Raw genomic sequence first — 23,702 nt, forward strand, 5'->3', positions numbered from 1 at the left:
ATTCGACATGCTAGTACTGTGGACATGTGTGTGTTATTGGACAAGTTTGTGTTATTGGACATATGTGTGGTATTGGACATGTGTGTGTTATTGGACATGTTAGTACTGTGGACATATGTGTGTTATTGGACATGAGTGTGTTATTGGACATGTTAGTACTGTGGACATGTATGTGTTATTGGACATGTGTGTGTTATTGGACATGTTAGTACTGTGGATGTGTGTGTTATTGGACATGTATGTGTTATTGGACATGTGTGTGTTATTGGACATGTAAGTACTGTGGACATGTATGTGTTATTGGACATGTTAGTACTGTGGACATGTATGTGTTATTGGACATGTTAGTACTGTGGATGTGTGTGTGTTATTGGACATGTACAGTACAGGCCAAAAGTTTGGACACACCTTCTCATTCTTCACATTTTCTTTATTTTCATGACTATTTACTTTGTAGATTCTCACTTAAGGCATCAAAACTATGAATGAACACGTGGAATTATGTACTTAACAAAAAAGTGTGAAATAACTGAAAACATCTCTTATATTCTAGTTTCTTCAAAGTATCCACCCTTAGCTCTGATGACTGCCTTGCACACCCTTGGCATTCTCTTGATGAGCTTCCAGAGGTAGTCACCTGAAATGGTTTCCACTTCATAGCTGTGCCTTGTCAGGGTTACTTAGTGGAATTTCTTGCCTTATTGATGGGGTTGGGACCATCAGTTGTGTTGTGCAGAAGTCAGGTTGATGCACAGCTGACAGCCCTATTGGACAACTGTTAGAATACATATTATGGCGAGAACCAATCAGCTAAGTAAAGACAAACGAGTGGCCATCATTACTTTAAGAAATGAAGGTCAGTCAGTCTAGAAAATTTCAAAAACTTTGAATGTGTCCCCAAGTGCAGTCGCAAAAACCATCAAGCGCTACAACGAAACTGGCTCACATGAGGACCGCCCCAGGAAAGGAAGACCAAGAGTCACCTCTGATGCTGAAGATAAGTTCATCTGAGTCACCAGCCTCAGAAATCGCAAATTAACAGCAGCTCAGATTAGAGACCAGATGAATACCACACAGAGCTCTAGCAGCAGACACATCTCTACAACAACTGTTAAGAGGAGACTGCGTGAATCAGGCCTTCATGGTCAAACAGCTGCTAGGAAACCACTGCTCAGGAGAGGCAACAAACACAAGAGATTTATTTGGGCCAAGAAACCCAAGGAATGGACATTAGACCAGTGGAAATCTGTGCTTTGGTCTGATGAGTCCAAATTTGAGATCTTTGGATCCAACCGCCGTTTCTTTGTGCGACGCAGAAAAGGTGAACGGATGGATGCTACATGCCTGGTTCCCACCGTGAAGCATGGAGGAGGAGGTGTGATGGTGTGGGGGTGCTTTGCTGGTGACGCTGTTGGGGATTTATTCAAGATCGAAGGCAACCTGAATCAGCATGGCTACCACAGCATCCTGCAGTGACATGCCATTCCATCCGGTCTGCGTTTAGTTGGACCATCATTTATGTTTCAACAGGACAATGACCCCAAACACACCTCCAGGCTGTGTGAGGGATATTTGACCAAGAAGGAGAGTGATGGAGTGCTGCGCCAGATGACCTGGCCTCCACAGTCACCGGACCTGAACCCGATCGAGATGGTTTGGGGTGAGCTGGACCGCAGAGTGAAGGCAAAAGGGCCAACAAGTGCTAAGCATCTCTGGGAACTTCTTCAAGACTGTTAGGAAACCATTTCAGGTGACTACCTCTGGAAGCTCATCAAGAGAATGGCAAGAGTGTGCAAAGCAGTCATCAGAGCTAAGGGTGGATACTTTGAAGAAACTAGAATATAAGAGATGTTTTCAGTTATTTCACACTTTTTTGTTAAGTACATAATTCCACATGTGTTCATTCATAGTTTTGATGCCTTCAGTGAGAATCTACAATGAAAATAGTCATGAAAATAAAGAAAAGGCAAAGAATGAGAAGGTGTGTCCAAACTTTTGGCCTGTACTGTATGTGTTATTGGACATGTGTGTGTTATTGGACATGTTAGTACTGTGGACATGTATGTGTTATCGGACATGTTAGTAATGTGGATGTGTGTGTTATTGGACATGTATGTGTTATTGGACATGTGTGTGTTATTGGACATGTTGGTACTGTGGACATGTATGTGTTATTGGACATGTTAGTACTGTGGACGTGTGTGTTATTGGACATGTATGTGTTATTGGACATGTATGTGTTATTGGACATGTTAGTACTGTGGACATGTATGTGTTATTGGACATGTTAGTACTGTGGACATGTATGTGTTATTGGACATGTATGTGTTATTGGTCATGTTAGTACTGTGGACATGTATGTGTTATTGGACATGTTAGTACTGTGGACATGTATGTGTTATTGGACATGTTAGTACTGTGGACATGTATGTGTTATTGGACATGTTAGTACTGTGGACATGTGTGTGTTATTGGACATGAGTGTGTTATTGGACATGTTAGTACTGAGGACATGTGTGTGTTATTGGACATGTTAGTACCGTGGACATGTGTGTGTTATTGGACATGTTAGTACCGTGGACATGTGTGTGTTATTGGACATGTGTGTGTTATTGGACATGTATGTGTTATTGGACATGTTAGTACCGTGGACATGTGTGTTATTGGACATTTTAGTACTGTGGACATCTATGTGTTATATGACATTTTAGTACTGTGGATGTGTGTGTTGTTGGACTTGTATGTGTTATTGGACGTGTGTGTGTTATTGGACATGTATGTGTTATTGGACAGGTGTGTCTTATTGGACATGTATGTGTTAGTGGACATGTGTGTGTTATTGGACATGCGTGTGTTATTGGACATGTGTGTGTTATTGGACATGTGTGTAGTACATTTTAGTACTGTGGACATGTGTGTGTTATTGGACATGTGTGTGTTATTGGACATGTTAGTACAGTGGACATGTATGTTTTATTGGACATGCTAGTACTGTGGACTTGTGTGTGTTATTGGACAAGTTTGTGTTATTGGACATATGTGTGGTATTGGACATGTGTGTGTTATTGGACGTGTGTGGTATTGGACATGTATGTGTTATTGGACATGTTAGTACTGTGGACATATGTGTGTTATTGGACATGAGTGTGTTATTGGACATGAGTGTGTTATTGGACATGTTAGTACTGTGGACATATGTGTGTTATTGGACATGTGTGTTATTGGACATGTTAGTACTGTGAACATGTGTGTGCTATTGGACATGTGTGTGTTATTGGACATGTTAGTACTGTGGACATGTATGTGTTATTGGACATGTTAGTACTGTGGATGTGTGTGTGTTATTGGACATGTATGTGTTATTGGACATGTGTATGTTATTGGACATGTTAGTACTGTGGACATGTATGTGTTATTGGACATGTTAGTACTGTGGACATGTGTGTGTTATTGGACATGTTAGTACTGTGGACATGTATATGTTATTGGACGTGTGTGTTATCGGACATGTTAGTACTGTGGATGTGTGTGTTATTGGACATGTATGTGTTATTGGACATTTGTGTGTAATTGGACATGTTAGTACTGTGGACATGTGTGTGTTATTGGACATGTTAGTACTGTGGACATGTGTGTGTTATTGGACATGTTAGTACTGTGGACATGTATGTGTTATTGGACATGTATGTGTTATTGGACATGTTAGTACTGTGGATGTGTGTGTGTTATTGGACATGTATGTGTTATTGGACATGTTAGTACTGTGGACATGTATGTGTTATCGGACATGTTAGTACTGTGGATGTGTGTGTTATTGGACATGTATGTGTTATTGGACATGTTAGTACTGTGGACATGTGTGTGCTATTGGACATGTGTGTGTTATTGGACATGTTAGTACTGTGGACATGTGTGTGCTATTGGACATGTGTGTGTTATTGGACATGTTAGTACTGTGGACATGTATGTGTTATTGGACATGTGTGTGTTATCGGACATGTTAGTACTGTGGATGTGTGTGTTATTGGACATGTGTGTGTTATTGGACATGTATGTGTTATTGGACATGTGTGTGTTATTGGACATGTTAGTACTGTGGACATGTGTGTGCTATTGGACATGTGTGTGTTATTGGACATGTTAGTACTTTGGACATGTGTGTGCTATTGGACATGTGTGTGTTATCGGACATGTTAGTACTGTGGATGTGTGTGTTATTGGACATGTGTGTGTTATTGGACATGTTAGTACTGTGGACATGTATGTGTTATTGGACATGTTAGTACTGTGGACATGTGTGTGTTATTGGACATGTTAGTACTGTGGACATGTATGTGTTATTGGACATGTATGTGTTATTGGACATGTATGTGTTATTGGACATGTTAGTACTGTGGACATGTATGTGTTATTGGACATGTATGTGTTATTGGACATGTTAGTACTGTGGATGTGTGTGTGTTATTGGACATGTATGTGTTATTGGACATGTGTGTGTTGTTAGACATGTTAGTACTGTGGACATGTATGTGTTATCGGACATGTTAGTACTGTGGATGTGTGTGTTATTGGACATGTGTGTGTTATTGGACATGTTAGTACTGTGGACATGTATGTGTTATTGGACATGTATGTGTTATTGGACATGTTAGTACTGTGGACATGTATGTGTTATTGGACATGTTAGTACTGTGGACATGTATGTGTTATTGGACATGTATGTGTTATTGGACATGTTAGTACTGTGGACATGTATGTGTTATTGGACATGTATGTGTTATTGGACATGTATGTGTTATTGGACATGTTAGTACTGTGGATATGTATGTGTTATTGGACATGTTAGTACTGTGGACATGTATGTGTTATTGGACATGTATGTGTTTTTGGACATGTTAGTACTGTGGATGTGTGTGTGTTATTGGACATGTGTGTGTTATTGGACATGTTAGTACTGTGGATGTGTGTGTTATTGGACATGTGTGTGTTATTGGACATGTTAGTACTGTGGACATGTATGTGTTATTGGACATGTTAGTACTGTGGACATGTGTGTGTTATTGGACATGTTAGTACTGTGGACATGTATGTGTTATTGGACATGTATGTGTTTTTGGACATGGTAGTACTGTGGATGTGTCATGTGTGTTTGTGTTTTCTCCTTCAGTGAACTCTTTTCTGGCAGTAACACTGGAATCAACTTTGAGAAATATGACGACATTCCAGTTGAAGCTACAGGACAGAACTGCCCTGAGCACATCCACAGTGTAAGACCCACATGGGAGACCAAGGGGTAGAACCAGAACCAGAACCCTAAGACCCACATGGGAGACCAAGGGTTAGAACCAGAACAAGAACCCTAAGACCCACATGGTAGACCAAGGGGTAGAACCAGAACCAGAACCCTAAGACCCACATGGGAGACCAAGGGTTAGAACCAGAACAAGAACCCTAAGACCCACATGGTAGACCAAGGGTTAGAACCAGAACAAGAACCCTAAGACCCACATGGTAGACCAAGGGGTAGAACCAGAACAAGAACCCTAAGACCCACATGGTAGACCAAGGGTTAGAACCAGAACAAGAACCGTAAGACCCACATGGGAGACCAAGGGGTAGAACCAGAACCAGAACCCTAAGACCCACATGGGAGACCAAGGGTTAGAACCAGAGCCAGAACCAGAACCCCAAGACCCACATGGTAGACCAAGGGTTAGAACCAGAACAAGAACCCTAAGACCCACATGGTAGACCAAGGGTTAGAACCAGAACAAGAACCGTAAGACCCACATGGGAGACCAAGGGGTAGAACCAGAACCAGAACCCCAAGACCCACATGGTAGACCAAGGGTTAGGACCAGAACCAGAACCCTAAGACCCACATGGGAGACCAAGGGGTAGAACCAGAACCAGAACCCTAAGACCCACATGGGAGACCAAGGGGTAGAACCAGAACCAGAACCCTAAGACCCACATAGTAGACCAAGGGTTAGAACCAGAGCCAGAACCAGAACCCCAAGACCCACATGGTAGACCAAGGGGTAGAACCAGAACCAGAACCCTTAGACCCGCATGGGAGACCAAGGGGTAGTGTTAGAACCGTAGCCCTACACACACACCACAGGGTTAGAGTTTTTTTTATTTTATTTTATTTTATTTTATTTTATTTTATTTTATTCTTTTTTATAGGGACAGATACAAAAGACATAGACCGACTGTAACACAGCAATCCCATGCATGCATCATAGTGCTGATAGCAAAAGCTAATTTGCAGCACCGGTCCCTAGATGGGCTTTTATGAAAAGTTAAAATACAGAAAGGAATGGAGAGACAATGACCTTTTACATACACAGCTATGGTATAGGAAAGAAAATAATCAGGTTAAAACAAAGAAAGAGATAACATTATACAAGCGTTAAACATGAGTACACTGCCATTTCTGGCACATCCATTTTTTTGGTAAGTTTTTTGAATGAATCTAAGTTTGTCAAGATTTTATTTCAAAGAAGAGTAGGTTCTACAGATTAGCTCCTTTCACAGAGAATGCAGACCAAGCAAAGGCAGTTTTTCTGTAAGGCACCTGTAGTCTCCATTTGAGGCTGCTCTGGTGACCTGGTCTGGTTAGAACCAGAGCCCTGTACACAGACCACAGGGTTAGGGTTAGGGTTCTAACCCTGTACACACACCACATGTAAACACTGCCCACTGTCATTTTACTGATTTCACGAATCTGTTCGTCTGTCTGTCGTTACTCAGCTGAATCTGTTGCATTGTGGTAAACAAAGGCTTGTGCTGTGGTTCACACACCGCAGCACAAGCCTTTGTTTACCACAATGCAACAGGACTAACAGATTCATGAAACTGAGGATCTGACTAAGGATGGACAGACCTGAGGACAAACTGGTTATGACCGTCTGCAGCTCCACCTGTAAAGTCTATTTATGGTAAACTAGTGTTTGTATTTGAACACATTCAGAATTGAACTGAATTAAACTGTGGTGGTTGGTTTTGTCTGTTTACTGTTACTGTTATGAGATAAATACACTGTGTGTATATATGTGTGTATGTGTACATGTGTGTATATATGTGTGGATATGTATATGTGTGTATATATGTGTGGATATGTGTACATGTGTGTATATGTCCTCCTCAGTTCCAGGATGTGGACTTGGGTGAGATCATCATGGGGAACATCTGTCTGAGTCGGTACACCAGACCCACCCCTGTTCAGAAGCATGCCATTCCAATAGTCAAGTCCAAGAGGGACCTGATGGCCTGTGCACAGACCGGTACGGTACGACCCCCAACCCCAGACCAGTACAGTAGGACCCCTAACCCTAACCAAAGACCAAACCCACTCTGTCACATCACAACATGAAGGACAGAGCAGTGACCTTTAACTGGACCTGTGTCTGCAGTGACCTTTGACCTGTGTCTGCAGTGACCTTTAACTGGACCTGTCTGCAGTGACCTTTGACCTGTGTCTGTGGTGACCTTGGACCTGTGTCTGCAGTGACCTTTAACTGGACCTGTGTCTGCAGTGACCTTATACCTGTGTCTGCAGTGACCTTTAACTGGACCTGTCTGCAGTGACCTTTGACCTGTGTCTGTGGTGACCTCGGACCTGTGTCTGCAGTGACCTTTGACCTGTGTCACGTCTGCAGTGACCTTTGACCTGTGTCTGCAGTGACCTTTAACTGGACCTGTGTCTGCAGTGACCTTTGACCTGTATCTGCAGTGACGTTTGACCTTTGACCTGCAGGTTCTGGGAAGACTGCAGCGTTCCTTTTGCCGATCCTAAGTCAGATCTACAGCCAAGGACCAGGAGAGGCCCTGAACGCAACCAAGGTATTCAACTGTCCATATTCAACTGTATATATTCAACTGTATATATTCAGCTGTCCATATTCAACTGTAAATATTCAACTGTACATATTCAATTGTACATGTTCAACTGTCCATGTTCAACTGTACATGTCCAACTGTCCATGTTCAACTGTCCATGTTCAACTGTATATATTCAGCTGTACATATTCAACCGTATATATTCAACTGTCCATATTCACCTGTACGTGTTCAACTGTACGTGTTCAACTGTCCATGTTTAACTGTCCATGTTCAACTGTACGTATTCAACTGTACGTATTGAACTGTACATGTTCAACTGTACATATTTAACAGTTCATATTCAACTGTATATATTCAATTATACATATTCAACTGTATATATTCAACTGTCCAAGGCCTCTGGACAGGTATTCAAGATTCAACAGGACAAGGCTTAGGCTTAGGGTTCGTCTTGGTCTTAGGGTTAGTCTTAGGGTTAGTCTTAGGGTTAGGCTTGGTCTTAGGGTTAGGGTTAGTCTTAGTCTTAGAGTTAGTCTTAGGGTTCATCTTGGTCTTAGGGTTAGTCTTAGGGTTAGGGTTAGTTTTAGGGTTAGGCTTGGTCTTAGGGTTAGGGTTAGTCTTAGTCTTAGGGTTAGGGTTAGGCTTAGGTTAAGTCTTAGTCTTAGGCTCCCTCTCGTTTCTCTGTGTGTAGGTGGTCTTCAGTGCTCATCAGGTATCAGGTTCAGGGTCACATGGTCTCCTTTCTTTGGGTTGGTTTGGTCCCAGTTTGGGACTGAGCTGTGTTCATCTGTTTGAACAGAGGGTAGGGACTGTTGGATTAGTCCAGGGCTCTGTCTTACATCTACTGAACCTACAGGGAACACCTACTGCACCTACAGGGAACACCTACTGCACCTACAGGGAACACTGCACCTACAGGGGACACCTACCGCATCTACAGGGGACACTGCACCTACAGGGGACACCTACCGCACCTACAGGGGACACCTACTGCACCTACAGGGGACACTGCACCTACAGGGGACACCTACCGCATCTACAGGGGACACCTACTGCACCTACAGGGGACACCTACTGCACCTACAGGGGACACCTACTGCACCTACAGGGGACACCTACTGCACCTACAGGGGACACTGCACCTACAGGGGACACCTACTGCACCTACAGGGGACACCTACCGCATCTACAGGGGACACTGCACCTACAGGGGACACCTACTGCACCTACAGGGGACACTGCACCTACAGGGGACACCTACTGCACCTACAGGGACATCTACCGCACCTACAAGGGAAACCTACCGCACCTACAGGGGACACTGTGCCTACAGGGACACCTACTGCACCTACAGGGGACACCTACCGCATCTACAAGGGACACCTACAGGGACACCTACTGCACCTACAGGGACACCTACTTCACCTACAGGGGACACCTACTGCACCTACAAGGGATACTGCACCTACAGGGGACACCTACTGCACCTACAGGGGACACCTACCGCACCTACAGGGGACACCTACCGCACCTACAGGGGACACCTACTGCACCTACAGGGGACACTGCACCTACAGGGGACACCTACTGCACCTACAGGGGACACTGCACCTACAGGGGACACCTACTGCACCTACAGGGGACACCTACCGCATCTACAGGGGACACTGCACCTACAGGGAACACCTACCGCACCTACAGGGACACCTACCGCACCTACAAGGGAAACCTACCGTACCTACAGGGGACACTGTGTTCCTACAGGGACACCTACTTCACCTACAGGGGACACCTACTTTATTTGAGAACGTTTCCCTGAACTCTACTTTCTGGAGGGAGTTTGGCTCAGAACACTTCAGGTTTAGTTTAGCTTGTTTAGTCTGGTTCTGGTCCATGTTTCAGACTCTGGCCTTGGGTTCTGGTCCATGTTTCAGACTCTGGCCTTGGGTTCTGGTTCTGGTCCAGGTTTCAGACCCTGGCCTTGGGTTCTGGTTTTGGTCCATGTTTCAGACTCTGGCCTTGGGTTCTGGTTCTGGTCCATGTTTCAGACCCTGGCCTTGGGTTCTGGTTTTGGTCCATGTTTCAGACTTTGGCCTTGGGTTCTGGTCTGGTCCATGTTTCAGACATTGGCCTTGGGTTCTGGTTCTGGTCCATGTTTCAGACTCTGGCCTTGGGTTCTGGTCTGGTCCATGTTTCAGACATTGGCCTTGGGTTCTGGTTCTGGTCCATGTTTCAGACTCTGGCCTTGGGTTCTGGTTCTGGTCCATGTTTCAGACCCTGGCCTTGGGTTCTGGTCCATGTTTCAGACTCTGGCCTTGGGTTCTGGTCTGGTCCATGTTTCAGACATTGGCCTTGGGTTCTGGTCTGATTCTGGTCCATGTTGCAGACTCTGTCCTTAGGTTCTGGTTCTGGTCTGGTTCTGGTCCATGTTTCAGACCCTGGCCTTGGGTTCTGGATCTGGTCTGGTTCTGGTCCATGTTTCAGACTCTGCCCTTAGGTTCTGGTCTGGTTCTGGTTCTGGTCCATGTTTCAGACTCTAGGCTTGTGTTCTGGTTCTGGTCCATGTTTCAGACCCTGGCCTTGGGTTCTGGTCCATGTTTCAGACTCTGGCCTTGGGTTCTGGTCTGGTCCATGTTTCAGACATTGGCCTTGGGTTCTGGTTCTGGTCCATGTTTCAGACCCTGGCCTTGGATTCTGGTTCTGGTCTGGTTCTGGTCCATGTTTCAGACCTTGGCCTTGGGTTCTGGTTCTGGTCTGGTTCTGGTCCATGTTTCAGACTCTGGGCTTGGGTTCTGGTCTGATTCTGGATCTGGTCCATGTTTCAGACTCTAGGCTTGTGTTCTGGTTCTGGTTCATGTTTCAGATCCTGGCCTTGGGTTCTAGTCTGGTTCTGGTCCATGGTTCAGACCCTGGTCTTCCTGGTCTTCTGTGCAGGACAATGTGAAGTTGGGTTGTCGTAAACAGTTCCCCATCTCCCTGGTCCTGGCTCCAACCAGAGAACTGGCGCTGCAGATCTACGACGAAGCACGCAAGGTGAGCACGGACGGACAGGGGACGGACGGACAAACGGATGGATGGACAGGGGATGGACGGACGGACGGACGGACAAACGGATGGATGGACAGGGGATGGACGGACGGACTGAAGGCCAGACGGACAAACGGATGGATGGACGGACAGACAGACGGACAAACGGATGGATGGACAGGGGATGGACGGACGGACTGAAGGACGGACGGACAGACAGACACACGGATGGACGGACTGAAAGACGGACGTCCTCGTGTGTGTGTGTGTGTGTGTGTGTGTGTGTGTGTGTGTGTGTGCAGTTTTCCTACAGGTCCAGAGTTCGTCCCTGTGTGGTTTACGGAGGAGCTGACATCGGACAACAGATCCGAGACTTGGACAGAGGATGTCATCTACTGGTGGCAACGCCTGGAAGACTGGTGGACATGATGGAGAGAGGCAAACTGGGACTGGACTACTGTGGGTAAGGACCAAAAGGACCAAAAAAAGAGGCAATCTGGGACTGGACTACTGTGGGTAAGGACCAAAAGGACCAAAAAAAGAGGCAATCTGGGACTGGACTACTGTGGGTAAGGACCAAAAGGACCAAAAAAAGAGGCAATCTGGGACTGGACTACTGTGGGTAGGGACCAAAAGGACCAAAAAAAGAGGCAAACTGGGACTGGACTACTGTGGGTAAGGACCAAAAAAAGAGGCAATCTGGGACTGGACTACTGTGGGTAAGGACCAAAAGGACCAAAAAAAGAGGCAAACTGGGACTGGACTACTGTGGGTAAGGACCAAAAGGACCAAAAAAAGAGGCAATCTGGGACTGGACTACTGTGGGTAGGGACCAAAAGGACCAAAAAAAGAGGCAAACTGGGACTGGACTACTGTGGGTAAGGACCAAAAGGACCAAAAAAAGAGGCAATCTGGGACTGGACTACTGTGGGTAAGGACCAAAAGGACCAAAAAAAGAGGCAAACTGGGACTGGACTACTGTGGGTAAGGACCAAAAGGACCAAAAAAAGAGGCAAACTGGGACTGGACTACTGTGGATAAGGACCAAAAGGACCAAAAAGAGGCAAACTGGGACTGGCCTACTGTTGGTAAGGACCAAAAGGACCAAAAAAAGAGGCAAACTGGGACTGGACTATTGTGGGTATAGACCAAAAGGACCAAAAAACAGAGGACCAAAAAAAAGAGGCAAACTGAGACTGGACTACTCTGGATAAGGACCAAATGGACCAAAAAGAGGACCAAAAAAAGAAGCAAACTGGGACTGGACTACTGCAAGTAAGGACCAGAAAGAGGACCAAAAAAGAGGACCAAAAGAGAGGCAAACTGGGACTGGACTACTGTGGGTAAGGACCAAAAAAGAGGCAAACTGGGGCTGGACTACTGCAAGTAAGGACCAGAAAGGACTGAAAAAGAGGACCAAGAAGGGACCAAAAAAAAGAGGCAAACTGGGACTGGACTACTGTTGGTAAGGACCAAAAGGACCAAAAAAAAGAGGCAAACTGGGACTGGACTACTGTGGATAAGGACCAAAAGGACCAAAAAGAGGCAAACTGGGACTGGCCTACTGTGGGTAAGGACCAAAAGGACCAAAAAAAAGAGGCAAATTGGGACTGGACTATTGTGGGTATAGACCAAAAGGACCAAAAAACAGAGGACCAAAAAAAAGAGGCAAACTGAGACTGGACTACTCTGGATAAGGACCAAATGGACCAAAAAGAGGACCAAAAAAAAAAGCAAACTGGGACTGGACTACTGCAAGTAAGGACCAGAAAGAGGACCAAAAGAGAGGCAAACTGGGACTGGACTACTGCAAGTAAGGACCAGAAAGGACTGAAAAAGAGGACCAAGAAAGGACCAAAAAAAAGGCAAACTGGGACTGGACTACTGTAAGTAAGGACCAGAAAGGGACCAGAAAGAGGCAAACTGGGACTGGACTACTGCAAGTTAGGACCAAAAAAGAGGCAAACTGGGACTGGACTACTGCAAGTAAGACCTAAAGGACCCAAAAAAGTGGACAAATAGGACTAGACTACTGCAAGTAAGACCCAAAGGACCAAAAAAAGAAGACCACTAGGACTGGACTGTTCTGTTGAGTTCTGTCTGGTTCTGCTGGGTTCTTTTGGGTTCTGTTGGGTTCATGTCTGGTTCTGTTGGGTTGTGTTGGTTCTGTTGGGTTCTGCTGGGTCCTTTTAGGTTCTGTTGGGTTCATGTCTGGTTCTGTTGGGTTCGTGTCTGGTTCTGTTGGGTTCTGTTGGGCTCTGTTGGGTTCTGCTGGTTTCTTTTCAGTTCTGTTGGGTTCATGTCTGGTTCTGCTGTGTTCTGTTGGGCTCTGTTGGGTTCTTCTGGGTGCTTTTGGGTTCTATTGGGTTCTGTTGGGTTTTGTTGACTCTGTTGGGTTCTTTTGGGATCATGTCTGGTTCTGTTGGGTCCACTGACTGTGTTCTGTGTCCAGTTACCTGGTTCTGGATGAGGCCGATCGTATGTTGGACATGGGCTTCGAACCTCAGATTCGACGTATCGTAGAACAGGACACCATGCCCCCCAAAGGGATCCGCCAGACCATGATGTTCAGCGCCACCTTCCCCAAAGAGATCCAGGTACAATTGCACCCCTGACCCAGACCCAGGTACAGCTGCACCCCCAACCCTGACCCAGACCCAGATCCAGGTACAACTGCACCCCCAACCCTAACCTAGGTCCAGCTGCACCCCTAACCCAGACCCATACCTAGGTCCAACTGCACCCCTATCCCTAACTCAGACCCAGGTCCAAATGCACCCCCAACCCTAACCCAGACCCAGATCTAGGTCCAACTGCACCCCTAACCCTAACCCAGATCATGATGTTCAACGCCACCTTCCCCAAAGAGATCCAGGTACAAATAAATCCACCTAGTTGAAGGTCTGGTCCAGTGTTCTGGACTTGCATTAGGACCATCTGGACTTGCACTAGGACCATCTGGACTCGTATTAGGACCGTCGAGACTTGCGTATCTGGACTCGCAGTAGGACCATCTGGACTCACATTAGGACGATCTGGACTCACAGTAGGACCATCTAGACTGTCATTAGGACCATCTGGACTTACAGTAGGTCCATCTAGACTTTCATTAGGACCATCTTGACTCGCATTAGGACCATCTGGACTCACAGTAGGACCATCTAGACTTTCATTCGAACCATCTGGGCTCACAGTAGGACCATCTGGACTCGCAGTAGGACCATCTGGAATCGAAGTTTGGCCATCTGGACTCGTATTAGTACCATCTGGGCTTGCAATAGGACCACCTGGACTCGCAGTAACACCATCTGGACTCGCAGTAGGACCGTCTGGACTCGTATTAGGACCATCTGGACTCGCATTAGGACCATCTGGACCCGTTGTAGGACCATGTAGACTCGCAGTTGGACCATCTGGACTCGCAGTAGGACCATCTGGACTCGCAGCAGGACCTTCTGGGCTCGCATTAGGACCATGTGGGCTCACATTAGGAACCATGTGGACTGGATTCTTTCCTGTTCTTTGTCCTGTGTATCAGAACTAGCTCTGAATCAGTAAACCCTCTAACCCTCCAGAACCATCACAGACCCTCCTGGACCATCACAGACCCTCCTGGACCATCACAGACCCTCCTGGACCATCACAGACCCTCCTGAACCATCACAGACCCTCCTGGACCATCACAGACCCTCCTGAACCATCACAGACCCTCCTGGACCATCACAGACCCTCCTGAACCATCACAGACCCTCCTGGACCATCACAGACCCTCCTGAACCATCACAGACCCTCCTGGAGCATCACAGACCCTCCTGAACCATCACAGACCCTCCTGAGCTATCACAGACCCTCCTGAGCTATCACAGACCCTCCTGGACCACCACAGACCCTCCTGTATTTATTCATCCATAACATACATACCACATACCAGTGTCAGTAAAACAGAACCTGGTCCCCCTTCAGATCCTGGCCCGGGACTTCCTGGAGGACTACATCTTCCTGGCGGTGGGCAGAGTGGGCTCCACCTCTGAGAACATCACACAGAAGGTGGTGTGGGTGGAGGACAGCGACAAGAGGTCCTTCCTGCTGGACCTGCTGAGCGCTACAGGTGAGTCCAGCACATGGTCCCCCACAGTCTGACCCCTGACCCAGAGTCTGACCCCTGACCCCAACCCAGAGTCTGACCCCCACCTGACCCCTGACCCCAACCCAGAGTCTGACCCCTGACCCACATACAGAGTCTGACCCCTGACCCAACCCAGAGCCTGACCCCAGACCCCTACCTGACCCTAACCCTGACCCAGAGTCTGAAACCCTGTGTGTACTGGACATTTGACCAAACGGGGACCTGAAACTTCAGACGGTTTGTTGTGGTGAATGAATTGTTTGAATGGTTTTATTAATATTTCCCACTCGTCTTTAACCTGTGGTTTGTTTTGGTTTGGACCAGGTAAAGACTCTTTGACTTTGGTTTTTGTGGAGACCAAAAAAGGTGCCGATGCCTTGGAGGACTTCCTGTATAGGGAAGGCTACGCCTGCACCAGTATCCATGGCGACCGTTCTCAGAGGGACCGAGAGGAGGCGCTGAACCAGTTCCGATCCGGAAAGTGTCCCATTCTGGTGGCCACGGCGGTCAGTGAGCACACAGCCTAACCCTGGACATACAGGCTTACCATAGACAGCCCAACCCTAACCCTGAACATACAGACTAGTGTAGACCTCCTCCTCCTAGTGTTTATAACCTTTGGTCTGGTCTGTTGTCAGGTCGCTGCCCGGGGTCTGGACATCTCCAACGTCAAACATGTCATTAACTTTGACCTGCCCAGTGACATTGAGGAATACGTGCACCGCATCGGACGAACAGGCCGAGTAGGAAACCTGGGTAAGCAGAAGGTCCACCTGTGGCCCTCTTTACGGTCTGTCTTTGTGTTGTTGTTTGAGGGGTCCTAAAGCCCTTGAGGTTGTCTTCATTCAGCTCACCTCATCATTCAGGCCCTTCTTTGTGGTCATTTACCACAGAAAACCTGTCCAGTGCCTACTTTCAGGTGCACCTGCAGTAGTTCCAGGTGTGACTGTTGAACGTGTCCATAAAGGTTTGTCTTGGATTCCAAACGTCCATGCTAACTGACAGGTGTGTGGTTCCTGCAGGACTGGCCACGTCGTTCTTCAACGATAAGAACGGGAACATCACTAAAGATCTCCTGGACATCCTGGTCGAGGCCAAACAGGAAGTCCCATCATGGCTGGAGAGCTTGGCCTACGAACACCAGCACAAGAGCAGCAACAGGGGGCGCTCTAAGAGGTCTGTGGGGGTTTGAGTGGACCTGGACTCTGAAACCTGAGATGTCCCTAATGAATGAAGCCACAATAATGACCTTCTAACCCTCAGGTTCTCTGGGGGGTTCGGAGCACGGGATTATCGCCAGACGGCCGCCGGAGGCAACACGAGTGGGTTCGGAGGCCGTGGAAGTCGCAGCCAGGCCGGACACGGAGGGAACCGTGGATTTGGCGGAGGTGAGGGTCTGATCTGAGCATGTGCACTGGGTTGTGGTCCTACTGGGGTTAGGAAAGTCCAGCTGCAGTTCTGACTCTACTGGCACTACCAAACTTTCGCCTCTACTATTTGGTTGCTAACTTGCGTTGCCTGGTATTTTGGTCCTCCTGCTCCGGCCGACCTGACTCTCCTGACGCTGGAGTTACAGTGAAATGAGAGTTCTTCAATTCTTGCATTCCTTGGATCCTCACTCAAACTAACCAAAACCTGGTGGTTCAACACAAATCTGAGCCCAATTCAGGAAACATTTGGGCCTACCCAGCTCTTCTCCCTTAAGCCCCACCTCTTCAAACCATCCTGTCAGGACTCGGTCTTTGAAGAATGGCACAGGACGGGTATGGTACGTTTTAAACATTTGTTTATAGGCACCAGCTGGGCATTGTTTGAGCAGTTAAGTGAAAAATGGAGCCTTCTAAGTCCAGTTTTTTTAGAATCTTCTGTCTGGTCTTTCCTGGTCCTCCAGCTCTACAACAGACCCATCCTTTGTTGACATAGTCGCTTCTTTAAATCCATTTAAACTGAAGCTCATTTGGGCCCTTTAAGGCATGTTCCCCCAGGGATCAGCTTAAAGAAGCATGTTTAAAGGTTTGAGGTGTTCCCCTATCAGACCAGATTTGGACTACCACACTCCCTCTGTGCACGTCACTGTTGAATCCAGTTCCAGGTGGTAGACAGGATGGTCTTCCATAGACCCTGATGTTAGTCCAGACCCACCATCCCATGCAAGCATGTGGAAGCTTCTGTGATCCACATGGACTGGTCCTGTTCTAGCCCACACAAATACTGGACTGGTCCACATGGACTGGCCCTGTTCCAGCCCACACAAATACTGTCAGCTGATCCACATGGACTGGTCCTGTTGAACATCCAATTGGAACCAAAACCTGTGACTGCTCTGTTTGGGTCCTGGAAGGGGCTAACCCTAACCCTAACCCTGGAAGGGGCTAACCCTACCCCTAACCCTGGAAGGGGTGCATACGTCACCTACAGAAAAACCACACCCTTTAGCCTTTACTGCCCCGGTGGCTTTGACCAGATATCCTGGTCAGGTGGACGGAGGATTTCCCCCCCACTCATGCACAGTGGGTAGGGTTCGGGTTAGGGTTAGTTAGTCCACTTAGTAGTCAGTATGTCCTGCTTAAACTGGTGTAAATTCCAAACTCACTTCAGTCTCTTCAAGTGGACCTTCTCTGCAGTGTGGGCTCATTTCCTTCAGACGTTCCAGAACCTGTAAATGCTGACGTTCAGGTGCAGTTGAGCAACGCTGCACACCTGGTCCTTCCTCCTAGTGCAGGTTTCCGTTGTGATGGTGATCCTTTACTATGGCTAGTGCACTGGTTATGATGGAGGAGGGATTATTGGATGGACAGTCTGTAGTTTGTTCAGTTCTTTTTCTTTTTTCCATGGTTCAGATCTCTATAAAGACCATTCAGCACTGCACTGGTATTTCACTGAGAAAACTTTAATGAACACATCTGGATTAAGTAAAAGCAAAAAAACATGATTTTGAGCATTTGACATTACTGGATAATTGGTTAGGGTCAACTAAAACCACTGTAGAGTCAATGGTTGTTCATGTGTACATCAACCCTGTGCTGAACTGAAGACAGGTCCAGGGTGTACCCCACCTTCACCCATGGGGAACTGGGATAGAATACCAGATAACAGTCCTATCAGCGTCTGCACCACCAGGTCCATTTACCGCAGACAGAAAACCGGTTCCACACCGGGGACAGACTTCATCATTCTGCTCTGACCAGTGGAACCATCAGAATAGTCCAGTGGAGCCATTAGAATAGTCCAGCGGAACCATCAGAATAGTCCAGTGGAACCATCAGAACAGTCCAGTGTAACCATCAGAACAGTCCAGTGGGGCCATCAGAACAGTCCAGTGGAACCATTAGAATAGTCCAGTGGAGCCATTAGAATAGTCCAGCGGAACCATCAGAATAGTCCAGTGGAACCATCAGAATAGTCCAGTGGAACCATCAGAATAGTCCAGTGGAACCATCAGAACAGTCCAGTGGGGCCATCAGAACAGTCCAGTGGAACCATCAGAATAGTCCAGCGGAACCATCAGAACAGTCCAGTGGAACCATCAGAACAGTCCAGTGGAACCATCAGAATAGTCCAGTGGAACCATCAGAACAGTCCAGTGGGGACACAAAACCAGTCCTGCAGCTTTAAATTGTAAATGACTGTAAATGAACCATTGCTTCATGAATTGCTCATTATTAACTTGACTTGTATTTCCCCTCAGGTGGTTTTGGCAACTTCTATGGAAGCGACAGCTATGGAGGCAACTACTCTCACTCCCAGGTTGACTGGTGGGGCAACTAGAACTGGTCCATCACAGGGTGGTGGGGCCACTAGCCTGCCTCCACCCTGTCCTCTTTTGTCTCTTTTCTTTCCTTGGTCCTCTTTCTTTTCTGCACTCGTCTGCCTTCGTTGTCACTCCAGATCCAACACTCATGTTCCAAACTGTTGACACTCATTTAGATCCAGTTCTTTCTTCTGTTTTGAACCCACCTTTGGTTTCTTCACACCACCCTCTAGTTTGTTGTCCAGTTTTGCTTTAAGGTGGATCTCATCACTCAGATTAGACCACACCGGGCAGGGATCAGTTAGTTTTTAACTAGTCCCAGTTACTGTGAAATGAACAGTTCAGTAAATACAGTTTGAACCCTGTTGAAAGAAAACTGGAAGTGTTCCTGGACCGTCTACAAATGTCCTGACACTAAGACGTCCACAACTAGCCTTCTGTCCCTGGACTCTGAAGTGGGGGCTTCACTGACGCTCCGCTGGCCAGGATCCTACTGTCCCTTCACCTTCTATGTAGTCCAGGCTCCAGGATCCTACTGTCCCTTCACCTTCTATGTAGTCCAGGCTCCAGGATCCTGCTGTCCCTTCACCTTCTATGTGGTCCAGGCTCCAGGATCCTGCTGTCCCTTCACCTTCTATGTGGTCCAGGCTCCAGGATCCTACTGTCCCTTCACCTTCTATGTGGTCCAGGCTCCAGGATCCTACTGTCCCTTCACCTTCTATGTGGTCCAGGCTCCAGGATCCTACTGTCCCTTCACCTTCTATGTGGTCCAGGCTCCAGGATCCTGCTGTCCCTTCACCTTCTATGTGGTCCAGGCTCCTGGTGTCCCTTCACTGGCCCAGGATCCTTTTCTCTTCCGTAGACAGCAGAGCCAGGCACCTGTGAGGAACACAGGTGTGTGTTTAAGGTGGAACATGAACACAGGTGTGTGTTTAAGGTGGAACATGAACACAGGTGTGTGTTTAAGGTGGAACATGAACACAGGTGTGTGTTTAAGGTGGAACATGAACACAGGTGTGTGTTTAAGGTGGAACATGGGAACAGGCTGAGGCCTCCCACTGGGACACTTCACAGGGACCACAGAAATGCCTCCTTTTCTTCTTTGTCTACCTTTTCAAAGTCTTTGTGGTGTTAATGTCACCCAGGTCTGATCAACTGAAGCGCTCAGTGACACCAGGAAACAGCATTAGTGGTGGTTCATATTCTAACCACACTCAGGTTGGTTTGGAACAGAACATCCTGCAGAACCCTTAGTTTGTGTCCTGTGCCTTTAACAAATCTGAACGTTGTCTGTTCTTTATTTTTATTTCCATCACACATGAACCTCAGTCTCCAGGTCCTCTCATGTATATTTACTGTCATGTATCAGTTTGAACCTGTTTTAATTTTTTACTGTTGGGAAGGAAACAAACTAAACGGGAACTAAATCAAACCTTGGGAAAAACCAAAACAGTGTCTCAGATCAGGTTCTAGATCTGTGGACTGGACTCTGACAGAAGGACTGATCAGCTGATTCTCAAATAATACCACGACTGGTAGGATTAGGGTTAGGGTTAACCCAGTGGTGGTTAGGGTTAGGGTTAACCCAGTGGTGGTTAGAGTTAACCAAAAACATCTGAATTCTTCTTGTTAACCTGAAATAGACAAACTGGATAAAATAAAGATACTTGATCTGTTTTCAAAACCGAGAAGAAGCTCCACTGAACCAAAGGATTATGGGTAAAACACTGGACCATCAGATCTGTGTGGGTGGTGATGGGATCTGTGTGTGTGTGTGTGTGTGTGTGTGTGTGTTGGGGGGGGGGGGGGGGGGCGGGAGTTGGATCTGTGGCTTTGACAAAGCAGGACCAAGATGAAAAACATCTGCTAGTGTTTTTTGGTCCAGACGGTCCACTTCAGGTCCAGACCAGTCCACAGGTCCAGACCAGTCCACTGGTCCAGACCAGTCCACTAGTCCAGACCAGTCCACTGGTCCAGACCAGTCCATTGCAGGTTTAGTTCCTTCTACCTATTTTCTCCACCTTCTATACTTTTCTTCTAGTTTCTGGATCAGTTGAAGGTCTGAACCTTTAAATCATCTGTTTCCTGTGAGTAGAGCTGGGTCAGCCCACATCAGACCAGCAGAGAAGGTCACAGGCACAAACTGGGGTGTCCTAGGACGCTTTGGACAAGTGTCCTGGACTTTTGGGGTTCCAGACTCCAGCCTGTGGGGGCACAGTTAGGACGCTTCGACCAATCACAGACTCAGTAGACCAGGTACCAGTGAACGGACCAGGTACCAGTGAACGGACCAGGTACCAGTGTAGGACTTACTGGGTGCCGGTGTAGAACTTACCGGGTACCAGTGTAGGACTAACAGGATACCAGTGTAGCACTAACAGGATACCGGTGTAGGACTTACCGGGTACCGGGGTAGGACTAACAGGATACCAGTGTAGGACTTACTGGGTACCTGTGTAGGACTTACTGGGTACCGGTGTAGGACTTACCAGATACCAGTGTAGGACTAACAGGATACCAGTGTAGCACTAACAGGATACCGGTGTAGGACTTACCGGGTACCGGTGTAGGACTTACCGGGTACCAGTGTAGGACTAACAGGATACCAGTGTAGGACTAACAGGATACCAGTGTAGGACTTACTGGGTACCTGTGTAGGACTTACTGGGTACCGGTGTAGGACTAACAGGATACCAGTGTAGGACTTACAGGCTACCGGTGTAGGATTCTGTCCTACTTACAATACTATGGGTTAGGGGGAGGGGACACCAGGCTCTACAGTATTTGGAATGTGATTGCAATATCAGATTTGGCCACAATCCTTCATACGGCACCTTTAAAACCCCCTTCCACTGTGAGGCTGACAGGAACCAGATGAGGCTGGAGGACTGGAACTCAGATCCTTCTGGAGGACTGGAGCTCAGATCCTTCTGGAGGACTGGAGCTCAGATCCTTCTGGAGGACTGGAGCTCAGATCCTTCTGGAGGACTGGAGCTCAGATCCTTCTGGAGGACTGGAAGAAGTCACATCATGACAGTACATTTTACGTACATTTGCAAATGACAATCTCTTGTCGGAGTCTGGATGGACTCTGCACTTTTCTTAGTTTAGAGACACATGAAGGGTTAGTTTAGTTCAGTTGTTGTTGTTGAAAATGGACTCCTGTCCGTTCACCTGCACAGGTAGACAAACCCAAGCCCACAGGTGGATCCTCTTATATTTATATTTATGTTTGTGTTTATATTTATGTTTTGTTGTGGTTCTCATCAGTCCTTTTTCCTGACATGGCTGATGTTGAACTGGTTCTTTTTTACAAGGGGCATTTATGGACCATCTACTACTTGAATTAACAATTAACAAACTTAGTAGCAGGTAGTGCAGCCAATTAATGTGAATAATAAATGTGAATAATAAATGTGAATAATAATAATAATAATAATAATAATAATAATAATAATAATCAGATGTTGTTGCAGCTTGGACTCCTAACAGCTTTCTGAAGGTTGAACGTGGATCTGCTGGGGTTAGGGTCTTTGGTCCTAAATAAAGGAGGTCCTACTGTGGGAAGTGCAGTCCAGTAGATGGAGTTGGACATTGAAGTCCAAAGCAGAGGTGGATGGAAGGGAGAACTGCAGGTACTGACTGTATCTGGACTTGAGGTACCAGACTTTATCTGGACTTGAGGTACCAGACTTTATCTGGACTTGAGGTACCAGACTTTATCTGGACTTCAGGTACCAGACTGTATCTGGACTTCAGGTACCAGACTTTATCTGGACTTCCTGTTCACACACACACACACACACACACACTACCACTGCAGCCCCCTGCCCCCCCTCGGCCCCACTCATCCAAACACCGTACGACCACAGTCAGTGCAGTAGATGTCAGTGGATGTGGACGGTTTCCACTTCAGTCCTCTGTGGGGGTTTGGTCTGGATTTGGCACTGGTTTGGCCCGGGTGTGGCATGGGTTTGGCCCAGGGGTGGCCCTGGTTTGGCCCGGGTTTTGGTGTCCACTGTGCCTTGAAGCCACTCAGTCATTAGAAACAGAAACCTGCTTTGATAAGACTGCATTGTAAATTATTATTATTATTAATAATAATAATAATAATAATCATCATCATCATCATAATCCTCAGTAGCCGTCCACAGACCCAGTGTCAGTGTTTTGTTTTTTTTCTTTTCCTTCCGTCCTCTCCTTGTTGTGAATGTTTTCTGAACAGATTCACTGTGGATCTCTTGCTCTGTTGTCGTGGTTTTTGCATATTTTCATATTTTCAGGCCTTTACGTGGTGGTGGTGCACACACTGGCAGAGCTTCTGGCCAATCAGAAATGGGGGGGGGGGGGGGGCATATATGTGAAAAACAGTCCAGTTACTTTTGGATCATTTTGAGTGACGAGTTGTCATGGCTCTGCTTCTGTCTGACTGGACACAGATGTGACAGGACCTGTGCTGATTGGCTGGGTGGCCGCTAGTCCCTTTCTGATTGGTCGAGGCCTTTAGTTTAGGATCTGCTTTGTGTATTAGTTTAGCAGTTTGTGCACGATGAGGAGCACTGCACGAATTAAAAGAAGAAAATGTGCATCTGTTCTGATTTTATCACAAATAAAACTTTGAATTTAAAATGTAAACAGTGTTTGAATGTTTGTTTATCGGAAACTTTTAGCCCAAAGGTTGGTATTCGTGTCCTTTATGTGCATGTCAAACATTCTGGACTCCTCCTGTCCCACTCAGACCACTAAACACTAAATATGTGCTCAAAAAGATCCAAAATAAATATGAAGTACTTGTAAATAAAACATGTTCATAGTATTTTCTATTTTCATCCAATGAATGTTTTCACTGATATCAGACTGAACTATTGAGAACAAATACTGTTCAGGTTTTACCCCTGGGACCATCTGTCCATCTGTCTGTCCATCTGTCTGCTGACCACAGTCTCAGAT

At 46.8% G+C, this 23,702-nt stretch overlaps 1 protein-coding gene across 1 annotated transcript in view; it reads left to right on the top strand.

Moving 5' to 3' along the window:
* LOC115416590 (ATP-dependent RNA helicase DDX3X-like) overlaps nucleotides 1-23,387 on the top strand; it is a 34,187-nt gene extending 10,800 nt beyond the window's left edge. Inside the window, exons 9-21 of the mRNA XM_030130408.1 lie at nucleotides 5,168-5,267; nucleotides 7,154-7,289; nucleotides 7,763-7,848; nucleotides 8,244-8,255; nucleotides 10,783-10,881; nucleotides 11,178-11,338; nucleotides 13,328-13,472; nucleotides 14,839-14,983; nucleotides 15,326-15,507; nucleotides 15,640-15,757; nucleotides 16,024-16,177; nucleotides 16,265-16,389; nucleotides 18,690-23,387. Of these exons, the coding sequence (XP_029986268.1) occupies nucleotides 5,168-5,267; nucleotides 7,154-7,289; nucleotides 7,763-7,848; nucleotides 8,244-8,255; nucleotides 10,783-10,881; nucleotides 11,178-11,338; nucleotides 13,328-13,472; nucleotides 14,839-14,983; nucleotides 15,326-15,507; nucleotides 15,640-15,757; nucleotides 16,024-16,177; nucleotides 16,265-16,389; nucleotides 18,690-18,769 (1,543 nt within the window). The 3' untranslated portion in view covers nucleotides 18,770-23,387. The remainder of the gene's footprint in view (nucleotides 1-5,167; nucleotides 5,268-7,153; nucleotides 7,290-7,762; nucleotides 7,849-8,243; nucleotides 8,256-10,782; nucleotides 10,882-11,177; nucleotides 11,339-13,327; nucleotides 13,473-14,838; nucleotides 14,984-15,325; nucleotides 15,508-15,639; nucleotides 15,758-16,023; nucleotides 16,178-16,264; nucleotides 16,390-18,689) is intronic.
* Nucleotides 23,388-23,702: the final 315 nt, after the last annotated feature.

Source organism: Sphaeramia orbicularis, unplaced genomic scaffold (genome assembly GCF_902148855.1).
Source record: "Sphaeramia orbicularis unplaced genomic scaffold, fSphaOr1.1, whole genome shotgun sequence".
Taxonomy (NCBI): domain Eukaryota; kingdom Metazoa; phylum Chordata; class Actinopteri; order Kurtiformes; family Apogonidae; genus Sphaeramia; species Sphaeramia orbicularis.